This window comes from Astatotilapia calliptera, chromosome 6 (genome assembly GCF_900246225.1).
Source record: "Astatotilapia calliptera chromosome 6, fAstCal1.2, whole genome shotgun sequence".
NCBI classification, from domain to species: Eukaryota; Metazoa; Chordata; class Actinopteri; order Cichliformes; family Cichlidae; genus Astatotilapia; species Astatotilapia calliptera.
The window spans coordinates 34,905,813-34,919,984 of NC_039307.1; the positions used below are offsets into that span (position 1 = coordinate 34,905,813).

The following is a 14,172-nucleotide window of genomic DNA, read 5'->3' on the forward strand; positions in this document are numbered from 1 at the left end:
AATTGTCCTACCTCTGACTCTGAACCTAAATTACTGATCTTTGGGTTGGCTTGACAGAGTTCTGACCCCTTTTGAACCACTTCAGGTCAGATAACTGAGAGTCCATCTGACCTCCAAATCCACCATTCCAGAGAGAAAAAAGTGTGTCTTTAAAGATTTGCATTATAGCACACAATGCTGCTCAGGAAGAGTTCCCAAGCCGCAGTTGACTTGAAACATTGCAGCAAGGCATCAGGAACCCGATAAACATCATTGAACGGGGGAATAATAACATAATGGATGTAAACAGGATGAACATAGCATACACAGCATAACTCCAAATAACATGACAACAAATCTACAGCAACAATTCAACCAATCATCACCATTATCATCATCATTGTCACCATCATTTTGCATTGACATTGATATCATTATTCATAAAAGTGTCATCATTAACAATAATAAATAAAGTGTGTTAGAGGTTCGCTTCTCCATGCCCTTTCTCCCTCTTGTTTCTCAAGTGCAGACAGAAACTTTAAGGTGCTCCTTGTCTTCTAACAGGTTGCAGTAACAGAGCTTTGGGCAGAAACGGAGACAAATAAAATACCCAACTGTCAAAACCTGCTTCAGGTACAAAGAAACCACAAAACAACATTTCTGCTGAGATCTGAGAGAGAAAGAAAGAGCTGGAAAGAAGGGAGCTTCTTTTGTAAACCTAAATGCAAAGTTTCCTACAAAGCCCCCCAGGTCCCACCCACACCAGTTAGATTTCCACTCTAATATGTATTTAATCAGTCATGCAGGTTTCCATCAAATTTTGAGCTCTGAAAAAGATCAAAGGAGGCTGAGCGAATGCAACAGAAGAACCAAGCTCCAATGTCCTAAGAAGAACAAGAAGTAAACGACAGAAGAAATACTGAAGAAATTAGTCTTTTTTCCCATCCCTCCTTTCCTCTCCTCCGCCCTATTCAACTGTGTGATGTCATTTCCTGTCGGGTCATCCTCTGTTGAGTAACAGAGAGGGAAGGGGCTTGACAAAGTGTCCGACTCCCTTTCTCTAGTTACCTGAGCCCAGCCCACAAGTGCAAGTGAACAGGAAGTGAGCCCACACTGTGGCTCTCCCCCCTGCCACCACTATTACTACTACTACTACTACTATCACCACCATCTGCTGGACAGGAAGTGATGTCACATCAGTTCCATCAGCACTATGCGAGTCCTTAACAGTAAACAGAGATGATAAAACTCATCAAATATCAGCCAGCGCTGTGATTGGCTGGTTTTTGCAGTATAGGCGGAGCTTCCTGGTTCTGTCAGTTGGACAGGAAAAAGGTTCTAGATAAAGTGGTTGTTCTCCCTTTTTTTTCTTTTCAGTGTTTGTCATGTAAAGTTTCACTGTGTTCTTCATTGTTCAAGTTTGATTTTCTGGAGGCATAGCTTGGCATGTAAGGGTTGGGGGGGTCCTGGCTTTTTATTAATTGATGTATCTTTAAACATATCAGTCTAGGAGCAGAGTCTAAGCGGCGGACTCTGTGTTCCAGCTCATTTTCAGGCTTTTACAGTAGCAGTCTGGCCAGAGACAAATAGCACACGTCTAGCAAATCTAAGCAATCAGGCATCAGTCTGAGAGAAGTGCTTTTAGGCCTCATAACATCGCACTTGAATAACCTCGTGCTCCTCCCTTGCTTGCACTCCCACACCTCTCTTTTCCTCCTGCAGCCAGGTCTTGATGATCAAGGCTGATTCTGGGAAGTGTAGTTCTGAGATTGAAAGAAGCAGAGGTAAACTGTGTCCAGGCCTTGGCGGTCCCTTTTTCTTTTTTACCCATATGCTGCTCTGCCACTCATTTGAGTATTACACAAAATGTGTAAAAGGCTTTTCTGCTGCCCCCCCCCCCCCCCCCCTCCCCTCCACCCCTTCCACTCGTTCATAGTCTGAGAGCTGAAGGTAGAGGGTTTCGAGGGTATCCAACCCCTCCCACCACTCTGTTTTGTTTTTTTGTTTTTGTTTGTTTTTTCTTTTAGTCTACATATCCAAGGCCAGAGCACTGGAGACTGCTGTTCTTCTTCTCCTCTCCTGCCATATCCCAAGCTCTTTATGGTTGCTAGCACCAGTCATCCTCATCCGTCTCACTATAAGGTTCATGCAGGCCCTTGCGGGGCCCTCTGGCATGGGCAGGCCGGTGGTGTGGGTGGGGTGGCACCCCTGGTGTTCCCCGTCGGTGTGGGGAAGGTGAAGATGAGCGGTAACCATTGGGTACCCTGCGTGGATGCGGTTGAGGGGGTGGAGGAGGCCCGTGGCGGGCAGTCCTAGGTGAACGTGGGTGTGGGTGAGGATTTCCTCCATGTGGGTGAGGGTTGCCGTGGGAGAGGCTCTGCTCGTAGGCGGGAGGCTCGTGGTGACGCTCATACTCATAATCTCTCTCGTAGAAGGGCCCGTCACACTCCAGGCTGTCCCCGGGTGGAGGCCCGCTCCAGCGGCTTCGGTGAGGCGACCTGGGTGAGCCGTGGAGGGGCGAGCGTGGGGACTGGTGCCTAGGGGAGCGTGGCGAACCATGCCGGGATGAAGATCCCCCGTGGTGGGGAGAGGCGTGGCGTGACGGGGGTCGGTGGTGGTAGCCTCTGTCATGGTCTGGAGGGGAGAAGTGTCGTGGAGAGGGTGAACGCAGGCGACCTGGCCCTGGGGGGCCATAGCCAGGCTTGCGGACCGCGGGGGAGTAGGTGACATGTGGGCGTGGGACTGCAGGGGTCTGAGGCAACTGGCGGCGGCCTCTCCTTGGAGTGCTGGTCCCCGAGGTAGAGGGAACCGGGCTGCCGCTCACCGAACTACTGCCCTACAGCAAAATGTAAACAAGGAAAATCAAAACGCACCACAACAATAACAACAGAGACCAGAATAGAGCAGAACGGAGGTGAGATAGATAGACAGAAAGAAAGAGAGATAGATGGATAGAAAGATGGATACATAGACACCATTAAAAATCATCCAAAAACATAGTGATGAAGCAAAAAATTGACATCAAGAAGCCACATGTCACATTGAAGAAAAATGGACAGAGAAATGGTGACAAAGAAAAAAAAGCATAACAGAAAAAAGAGAGATTGATATCCATAAATAGAAGTGTGGAAATAACCTTTTGTGAACTCTTACTGGAGATTAAGGGTCACAATATATGTGAAATGATTAACTACTGTCCTCAAATCATAATAAGAAGATCCAAGTACATCAAAATATAGATCTAAGACAAAAACAGGTCATACCATACTATAATTGCATGTTTACACTGGTGCTTGAGACTTTGTGTACTCTTTTCTATATTTCTGCAAAAATGAAATTAAAACTTTTTGTTTTTAATATCAGCCCTAAAAGCAGATCCTGCAAATGTGAAGTATTCTACTTTGACTCTTCCCAATGTTACTTGGCTGTCAATAAATAGTACCTGAACCTGTTAGCCAGTAATTATTTTTTTTAAACTGATCATCTCAAAGTATTTGCAGAAGTACATCGTTCAGGGCAAAAGAGGGTGAGTTGTTGATGTTCATTAGGCTGGAAATGTTACAGAACTATTTCTGAAGATATTGGATTTCATCAACCCACAGTTAGACACACTGTCTTTAAAGAATGAATTTCAGGACCACTATTATCCTCCCCAGGAGTGGTCGGCCAAAGGGATCGGCTGGGAGCTCACAAAAGAAGACTGGGTAACTTTTAAGCAGTAAAAAGCCATCCCGACATTACTGCATTCCAGCATAAGGACCTTATCCTATCTGTGAAACCGGGTGCTGACAGGATCATGTAGTAGGCCTTTTCTGATGTCCTATTAATGCCACCAAAATAAAAATCAACAGATCAAGTCATCTGTCTGTGAACTGAAGCTCAAGAGAAAGTGTCTCGTGCTTATGCAGAAATAGAGAAAATCTCAAACAATCCAAAATGCTCCCGATGAGACATTCTATAAAGAAATTAAACAGCTGAACCTTGACAATAATCTTTGCTTTTGGAGCCCACCTGTCTGTGACCTCGTCCGTCAGGCCCCTCGCTGGGTGACCGGGACCAGTGACGGTCGTGGGGATGCCTGTGGGAGTAGTCGTGGCGGTCGTGGCCGTACCGCTCCTTGTCCATGGAGCCGTGATGATGGTGATGGTGATGGTGGTGACGACGGTCCTTGGTCCGGCCACGGTCCCGCTCGCGCTCCTTGGGCGGCAGATCACCTGACTGTGTGGTGGTGCTGAGGTCTGTGCCCAGGCCTGGCAAAGAGACGTCTCAGTTTACATTTAAACCAATAATTTTATTATCCTTGAGAACATATTAACAAAAATTCTACTCAAAGATATTCTTAATTCTCAAGAAGTCTTTATCCACTTGATTAACACAATAAACTTTCCATGTTTACTGTAAAGCTAAAGTTCTTAAAACTGCAAAAACATGCAAGAAGAAAATCTACTCCAGTTGTGCAGTCAAATGCAGAACATCTCCACTCCAGAATCGATGTGGCAGAGCAGAGGATTCTCCATTAGATTAGAGAGCTCTTCAATTATAAAAGGGTTTTAGAGGTTAACTCTGTCAGCGTTGTTGCATTAGTTTTACAGCTGAAGCATGCAATTTGGACTCGCAATTAATGATGAAGTGGGCTGTCTGCTTTGTGCAATGTTCTTTTCAAGGACTTCTCTGTGCCAAGATTTGAATTGCACTAATATTTGTGAATATGATGATCTGTAAATGTATGTTGACTTAGGTAAATGGAGTAACTGCTGCTGAATTACTCTTGACCTGGCTGCAAACAACACTGCACGCAGTACTATATGTAGAAGTTTCTAAATGTCCATATGTTGCAATCTTAAAAGGTACTATCAAGGTACTATTTTGTCAGAAAGCAATTGCAAGTAGTTGCAGTCACCATCTGGTCACCCAGAGGTTCATTGGGCTTTACTCTGAATCGCTCAGTGACCACTTTCGATCACGAGGTGATTATACAGGTTGCATGGTGGGAGACAACCTGTCTCCAAACAATTATGGTCCTTCTAGGACTAACTAGAACCACTGATTGGTGAAGGTTTGTAAACCATTACCATCTAATGCATAAATGCAGTGTTAACGGATCGCAATTATGTGCAAAACACATCTGTCACATGATCTTTGCAATAGGAGACTCAGCTGATTGTATTTCGGTTCTATTCCTTTATAAAAGCAAGGTTGCTGAGTCAATTTGCAATTAAACCATTGCCCAATAATGGACCTAGCAACTAGGTCACTATTTGTGGAAGAATTTCTGAATTTCTGCTTCAAATCTATGAGGTTTGGCTCTGAATGTAAGCAGTTAATGTGAATTTCTGTGCATGTAGAAGGCAACAGCTTTCTGATGCAAAAATGTTAATTTGAAGATGGCAGGTAGTTGCAGACATGGTCACCCTTGTTGAAGTCAAAGGCAGCAAGATTACAAATCCATTGCACACAGTTGCAATAAATTTTTGGACATGTTTTGGTCCTTAAAAACGTAATAAGTTAGATGAAGACAACATCGAACTTGAGGCTAATGTTTAATTTTAAAATATCCATTTGAATCTAAATCAATTCCTATGACCTTCCAGTCCTTAACTTTAGAGAAGGAAGAAGCATGTTTATAGCCTGGTACAAAAAAAACCCACTTTTGATTTCTATAGCTACTTCCCCTTGACCACAACTATGTTAAGGTTGCCGTGAGTCCTAAAGTATTCTTCTAAGTGATAGGCAGCTAGCTTAGCTGAACTGAGCTTTGACTGCTTATGTGTCTTTTGTAGCATTTTTAACTCACTTATTTTGCAGTTGTGGTTATGTGTACTAGCATATATATTACAAGAAGTCTATGTTACAATTTTTTTGAGTAGATATTCTAATACATTATTTGTATTTCAACATTAATAAGCACCTAGTCTCTGAATACATCTTGCTAACCAAGCTAATGTTACTAACAAATATTGTTACATCAATGACAGCCTTAAATAATAATTGATTTCTCATAGTGTCACAAATCAGAAACCAATGGGTATTTTTTTTTATTCAGTCTACTGGTCAAACAAACGTTTCTTATGCTAACATGGCTAACATGCTAAAGTTTAGCATGCGAGGTAGAATTTTCTATTTTTCAGCTAAACCATCTATGATGTAGTATAGCTTAGCATAAAATGCCACATACTAATACAAATGGTAGCCTGTTAGCAAGACTTAAGTTTCTCCTTGTGTAAAGAGACTTGGTGACATGAGAAAACTCCTTTCTTCCAAAGCACAACCTGTGCTTGAATGAAATGACAATAACATATTTTCCAAATTAACTGTGAAGTCTTATGATTTTGTCTACTTATTTCCAAGCCACAGTTTATTTTTCATATAAAAGCAAAGTTAAATCAACAAATAAGTCAAATGCTCATGAACAGCCACAACAAACTTGCCCTATATTTGTGATTGTCCGTGATGCCAATTGTACAACCAATTTACATTATTTAATTTTAACACTAGCCCTCAAATATGGAAAGTTACAGTTTTAGGGATCTTCTCATGGTGTTAAACATGACAGTCTGACCACAGCAATCAAAACACCAGTCAGCTTAGCCACACCATCTGTACGCAGACGATGCACTGCTCTCACACTGAGATTTATGGCTCATCTTTCTTTGGTGAACTGAACACTGGTGCAGATGTTGGTCTGATTTCAAAGGAAATAACCATTCTGAGTTACTCACCCGTGTCCGCGTCGGTGTATCTGGTCAGGGAGCGCTGCGAGGTGCGGTGGCTTCTGTCCCTGCGTCCTCCATGTCTCCCCTCCTCAGACACCACCCTCTCCAGCGAGTAGTCGTCCAGCCTCACGCCCCTGCCTGTACGCCCATGAACTAGGCTGGACGTGGAGCGACGCATCGGACTTGTGTCAGTAATGGTCTGCGAGGACAAAGGAGGCAGAGTAGAAGAAAATACAGAAGAGGGAGATAGAGGCAGATAGAGAAATCATAAGGTAGGGGAGAGAAAGATAAAAAGAAGTGAGATTTAAGGCCTTGGACTGCTGGAGTGGAGTCCGTCCTCATGTCTGAGAAGGACACCAGTCACTTCAGTGACTTTTGCTGAGTATATAACATTATGGTATTGGGCGTATAAGTGCTTTATGATCCAATGCCAACTCTTGATTTAGATGCGTGGTGGTTCAGAACAAGACGGCAATTCAGGATTTCAGAAGGTGCAGTTTGATTTGATAATATGAATATTTGGCTTGTGTGCTGTAGTGTGTGGTGACCTATACAGATCTAAATATGATTTCTGAATAGCCTAATCTGACCCCAGCTAACGGCATTAGCATTCATGTAACTTGAAGGAAAGGACCTGAAATCCCTTAGTATTAAGTCTAAGTATGAAACAACATGTGACACCATGCCTCTTCACCAAAATATGGTGATATGAAACGCACAGATATAAACAGGGAACTCACAGGGAGAGGAGAAAAGGGTAGCGCGACAGAGAACAAGCATGAGGTTGAGCTTTAGAAACCATGCCTCACATGCACAGAGGAGCTATATTGCTTTTCCCCACAGCAGCCATATTTCATTTACATGAAACTCGGGTTGAGATACCAGACAGTCTTTTTATGGTTTGATTTATAATTAAAAACACAAAATGCAAAACTGAAAATTCCACATTACTTGGCATTTCTTAAAAAATGTGTATATATTTATAGCCATGAAAAAGAACAGATTTTATGTAACTTTTGCTTTTCAAACTGGCATATTATAATTAGCTGGATGACATAAATGTCATGCCAGAGGTATGAAACACATGGTAAGGAGAGCCTTAGTCCTCATCATTAATGAGAATGATGCAAAGATGGTGTGGGAAGAAAACATTACGCCAATCTGACAATAGAGCAGCAAGGGTTACATCTTATTCAAAGACTGATCTTGTTTATCGCTACATGCATACTTTCTTTCTAAGTATGATCGAATATAAATCAAATATGGACACTCTGCGGATAAGACAATCCATCATTCTAGGCGCTCTGAGCCAGAGCAAAAGCTCTTCAAGAACTCAACAGGAAAATCCTACACTAAAAAAACTACGAGACAAAATGTTTCACTGTCCACTGTCTGTTTGAATAAACAAAATAATAAACAAATATCAAAAGTGAGCTGGTGATGTGATTTACTTCCTGCTCACCATGAAGGCTCATCTACTCATCTCATCTACTCACAGCTGAAATGTGACCTACAACATATATACTGGGACCAGTTCTACATGATTTTCCTGCTGGGTTCATTGTCAGGCTTCTCTGATCAGGAAAAAGACCCTGCCCACACTGTGAACCCCCACAAAGCCTCACATTAACTCGATGATAAAGCAGGTCAGTCTGCAAGCAGCAGGCCAGACAAAGACAAACACAGGAGGATTCTCCGCCCTGAGACGAATGTCACCACTTACAGCAGTCTGTACACAAGCCATGCATGTTCTCTGAGTAGCTGGCAGTACAGAAATGTGTACACCCTTAATCCACCCACACACACACACACACACACACACACACACACACACACACACACACACACACACACACACACACACAGAGAAAAACTTGTGTCGGACTTCGAATAGTTTATTTTGACAAAAAGCCTCATTTCTCCATTTTAAATTGATGAGTTTGACAAAACAGCATTTTGTAAAGTAATGTTTTATTGAAGAATAAATAAATATCATTAAAAACCATTAGATATTTACAAAGTTATATTCTTTTCCCCCATTATTTGGACACTACAAAGGCCAAAGCTAATATCAAAAAGTTGCATTGCTACACCCATAAATCGCAGAAACTTTACCTGCTGCCACTTTCATTGTTTTCAACATGGATCTTTAAGTTTCACAGAGAGGATCAAACTCTGTGTCAAACTAACCCACCCTCGACGTAGAGGAGCTCCACCCTTTGTGAGAGCAAGATTTCTGGCTATAATCCAGAGACCAAACAGAACTTTTGAGTGGAAGAGTCCAGCTGTGTCCAAATCTGAAGACGGCACATTAGGTGAGGAGCATGATCAGGAGTATATCTGTCTTTTTTCTTTTAATTTAAAAGGTTGTTCCCCAAGAATATGTCCCAAGAGTCAGACTGTCAAAGCAGAGTTTTAGGGAATGTTCTGAAAATTCTGACTGAGAACAATCAGCACTGGAGTGTGTTTTTGTGAGATGGTACTTTTTTGGCTAGAATAACAATATTTAGTCACTACCGATCCGACTTGCCAGATTTGACTAGTCTTCCCTGGTTTTTAGTTAGTTTATCAGTCTCTTTTGTGGTCTTATTGTATACCTTTTGAGAGCAGTTGACTCACATTCTTGTAGACATCCAAGCTCTCAGTAAACTAGTCCATTAACGCCTCATCAGGCAGGTTTCTTTCAGTTTTTCATTTTTGTTTCATCCCTAGTTATACTGTTAATTTTGAATTGAAAGCAACTTAATGTAAGGTGCTGAACACAACGCAGCTACATCATGAGCATCACACTCTGCCTTTCATGCCACCTTTTATGCTACTGAACATCAGGCTTTGACTAAAGCAACGCCTTGCCTCATTGGCACACCACTTTCTCTCGCATCCACAGTGAGACTTTGCCACGTCATGCATGAGTAATGACATGCCGGCACCCTGCCTATCCCCGGTACTGGCCAACAGTCACATATCAGGGCAGTCCATGCTTTTCATCATACACTGTTGACCCGGTCTGCAGTGATGCAAAGGATTCAAATGCACAGGTAATAGACACACACAGACGAGCACACACAGACGCTGCGTACGAGCTGAACTCCTGTGAAACTCTCACAGGGAGTGAAAACAATGGAGCGCAGAGCGAGCTCAACATGAGCAAACTCGAGAGAGAAAAAGGAAGAAGAAAAAGAGAGACTCAGATAGCTCAAAGAAAAGCCGACAGAAGAGGAAGACAGAGGAGAAGGCCTGATCAAAGTAGATCTGAACAGTGACAATTAGGTCAAAGCTGAATCAAAGAGGCTCGAGTGCCAGATGGGTGGGGTTCACTGCATTAATGTAATAGAGGTTGACTTTTTCTAAAGGTGCATCAATGAAGGAGAACACAACCCATTACCACAAAAGACTATATGCAGACAACACAGAGATTTCTTTTAAAAAGGCATAAAATTCCTGCTTGAAGCTGACTTTCATATTGTGTCTACAGACATGAACACAAAAGTGTGGCACAGCACTTAAAATGGTGGCTTTTGAAAACTAGATAGATGTTTGATTTATCTGAAATTTGGGAAAATCGCTGAGTTTCTGTCCAAGAGATGAATACCCTTTGCTCAGAACACTTGAGTGTGCAGCCACTCTGGAAACACTGGAATATTTGGTGAATGAGCAGAAGAGGTTTTGAATTTCCATTCAACCGACTGACCCACTTGGTTCCATCTCAGTGTTTGATTGAAAACTCAATCATGGCCCGTGAACACTCTGAATGGCTGTTGAAGAACAAATGTCGGCCACACAGAGTGCTGAAAATTTTGCTAAAATGAAAAGGATTTGGAAATGCAAACTGCCCTGAATACCAGGGCAGGGGCAGTTTCTTTGACACCGAATGGCGAGTCGAACTGTTTCACTGCTGTTCAGCTCCACCCATATGGCACCTGATGTGGGGCGAAATGACCAGCAAAACTACAATCTGCTGCAGATCCAGTTTGGAAAGACAGACCGTCAGAGAGAGACAGAGGAAACGAGCGGGGGAGAGGGCAGATGGAGATAGAGCAAGAGGTACATACACTGAGGTTATTTCCGCGAGGCCTGTGTCTCCTCCGCTGCAGAGCAGGCGAACACAGAGATGATAACGTATAGCAGAGCAGTGTAGCACGCACACGCACGTACACACACACGCACACAGAGCACAGGCCCGACGTAGCATAGCCACCAGGACCCGAGGAGAAAAAAGGATGGAGAGAGAGAGAAATCGATAACAGGATAAGACAGTGATTTGTGGAGGAGAGAAAGAGAGGATTTGTTTTTTGAAGAGGACAGATGAGGATGTCGGACAAAAACACAGGAGGATGAAAAATGAAATACAATAAAATGATATAAAGGAAGAAATGAAGGAGGAGTTGGGGTGCAGAGACAGGAGAAAGAGAGAAAGAGAGAGTTCAGTTAATTTCAGGATGTCTAGCGCGCAGCACACATCAGAGCCAAGAGATCTGCGGGCGAGCAAGAGGAGACAGAGGACATCCCGCCCCCCCACACACACACACACACAAACACACACACACACACAAACACACACTTACCGAAATAGCACGAGCACTCTGGAAGGCAGAGCAGTGTTAGAATACAGTAAGTAACAGTGTACAGACGCACATGTATACTGTTTACACAACACACACGCTTAAACACAGATACACACTCACAGATACACGCACAGGATATTTTCTACAGAACGAGCTAGCTTTCCGTAGTTTCTGGATACTTTACGATTATAGAGACATTTTTCGTTTCAAAGCAGCGTCATATTAAACTACACTAAACCTCAACTCTATTTTTCAGAGTTGAAGACTTAGCAATGTTCAAATGTATAGGTAACAGACCTGGGTCAGGCAGTGTTTGCTTTAATGAGTGCATACTGGTGCGCAGATACTAAATATGAAAAGCATCTAAGACAATACAGTACAATAAATCACAGCCATTGGATAACTGTACAACAATGTGAGGGTAAGGTGATAACCGTTAGCTTTATTGTAACGTTACATTTAATAAGTGCTTCCACAAAAACGTAAGTAAAAAGGTATAAGCTGATTTTTTATTATGTACACAATCCTGCTGTTTACTCCAACTGCTCGGACAGAAAAGCCTTATGAAGGAACCAACATACCAAAGTGAGAGCAACATGACGTGATGCAGTGAAATGCTGTGGACATGAATGTGTTGGTGTGTGTGTAACTGCAGCCAGAGGCTTCAAAGTAAGTACGTAGGTCCACAAGTGCTGTATGTGACATGTGCTGAAATGTTTGATTAACTGAGTTTCAATAATCCTTCTTTAAAGTAAAAAGCAGATTTATTGCGTTATTTAATTAGATCCTTACTGAACTATTGCAACACCTGCCTTGGCGTGACAGGTTTAGCTAACACACCTCCGACTGTGGAGTGCTGGAAAAGCTCTCTGTTGGAATGGATTTGTGTGCCACAGTTAAGTGAGGATACACAAACCTGATCTGCAGATGTATCGAATCTTTTTTCTTTTTGTCAAAGTTTTGTCAGTTAAAAAAAGGCATGCCTTACATGCGTGCACCCATCATCATACACGCCACAGCTTCACTTCAGTGACAGCGTGGGTAGCTGAGATCATGCTCTTCATCCTGTCAGTCATGGCCCAGTATAATGAACGGATGACCCACTTTATGTGTAACTTTCACGTCAACAACCGTGTGCTTTGTTTCCCTTTAAGTGTTGCAGACGCTGAGTTTTATTTATTTCGCAGCTGAAGAGTGACTCTGGCCACAGTTCACACGGGACAGACACACCAAGGATTCAATGGAAATGGAGCGGGGAGCAGTGACAGGGGAGGGGTTAAATATTCTCTACACACAGGTCTTCTAGATGTATATTAATATACATATCTAGGACACTGATCCAGCCTTCAGACCCAGTTTTACATTCTGCAGTGCTGCTCAGAGATGGAGCTTGGAGATGAGCAGTGATGGGTCAGCTGCTGGAGGAGTGAAGGGTGAAAGGGAGGCAGTGCTGGTTAGAGGATGGGTGGAAAAAGAGGAGGGAAGGGAAACGAGACAGAGGGAAGTGAATTTACAGCAGTCTCCTGTCCTGACATTGCATCCTAAGTGGCACGTCTCATTCAGAGACCCAGAGTTACCTGAAATGCTTTAAGAAATATGAAAAATTATTATTCGAACGAGAAGGTTTTAGATGATGTCAGACTCGTTCCTTTTTATTTGTTTTAGGATGCAGAGAGAAGCTTTTCCAATTCACTTCAGCTGTCAGGCATAATGTGAGAGAGTGAGGATGACAGTGAGTGATGGTGAGATGAAGGTGCTCACTTGGTTGTCTGCCGAGAGGCGGGGCATGGAGAGGGTCCGCCCATGCCCATCCATTGGGTGATAGGGCTCAGTGTCGGAGTACCCGTCCCGCCCCATCTCCCTCATCTCTACCGTCTGTAAAACACAATGAGAGGGGGCGTGACCACTGTCTGCTGAGGGGGAGACTCACTGACCAATCGAGTGAGGGGCATGACATGATGTTAATGAGTTACAAGGATAGGATTATTCATATGATATTAGTTTTCTTTTTTTTCAATTGCAGGACGAATAATAGGACAATTTATGCAACAAGCTGCATAAATTTAGTGTGGGGATGGATTAGGTCAGCTTATAAACTATAAAACCACATAACCATAATATATTTAGATCCAAAATCCAACAAGGAAATACTTCTTTGGAACCACTGGAAAACTATTTTAATATCAAGCTGCCAACCCTCTGAAAACTGGAGCCTCTCAAGAGCTCAACAGCCAACTTACACAACTTGTAATTCACATTTCGTCTTTGTGCAGCCGTCATGGGATTCAGAAGGGAGACGAGGCACTGGGGAGTAGGAGCACCCCAACAGACAAGCGGAAGTAAAGGACTAGTGGGGAGGAAAAGGTGTAGGTCACAAAACACATCTGTAAACTTTAAGCCACTGACTCGAGAGGAGGTTGGAGAGGAAACAGGAAAACTCAAGGGAGAGGAAGATGGTCAGACTGAGAGAATAAGGCCGGGGGAACATGGACTAGGGGGAGGAAGATGGAGAAAGAGAATGAAAGGACAAAAGTGGGCACATCTGGAAAAAGAAAAAGACTGCTGTTGTGCCTGCGGAGTAATAGCAGCAACATCGAAACGGCAGGAATGAAGGAGCTGATTAAGTGCAAAAGTCCAGGTCTGTAAAGGTGTCTTCCATGGCTTAGATGCCTATCCATCCACTTGTGTGCTTAGATAATTACAAAAAGACATTTCTAAATAAAATGCTCGCCAAGGAGCAAAGGAAACCAGGAGGTTAATGACACACCTTACCTGTCTTTAACTGCTCTCTTTAGAAAGCTGCGCTTTTCACTTTACAATGTAGAGCTCTGAACATTTTTACAGGTTAATATAAGATCGTTTCAGCTTTGAATTAGCAGCGGACACTGAAGTGGAGAAAAACCCTCTGAAATGTT

At 43.0% G+C, this 14,172-nt stretch overlaps 1 protein-coding gene across 22 annotated transcripts in view; it reads right to left on the reverse strand.

Annotated features, from left to right (window-relative positions):
- Positions 1-1,908: 1,908 nt before the first annotated feature.
- Positions 1,909-14,172, reverse strand: part of cacna1ab (calcium channel, voltage-dependent, P/Q type, alpha 1A subunit, b) — a 200,703-nt gene continuing 188,439 nt past the window's right edge. For 15 of the 22 annotated variants that reach the window (XM_026171897.1, XM_026171895.1, XM_026171894.1 and 12 more), the window contains 5 exons: positions 13,019-13,132; positions 10,745-10,780; positions 6,699-6,891; positions 3,991-4,229; positions 1,909-2,815 (listed from right to left, as the gene is read on the reverse strand). In XM_026171897.1, coding sequence (XP_026027682.1) covers positions 2,087-2,815; positions 3,991-4,229; positions 6,699-6,891; positions 10,745-10,780; positions 13,019-13,132 — 1,311 coding nt within the window. In that variant the 3' untranslated portion in view covers positions 1,909-2,086. The other 7 variants (XM_026171900.1, XM_026171899.1, XM_026171904.1 and 4 more) reach the window with 5 other exon arrangements.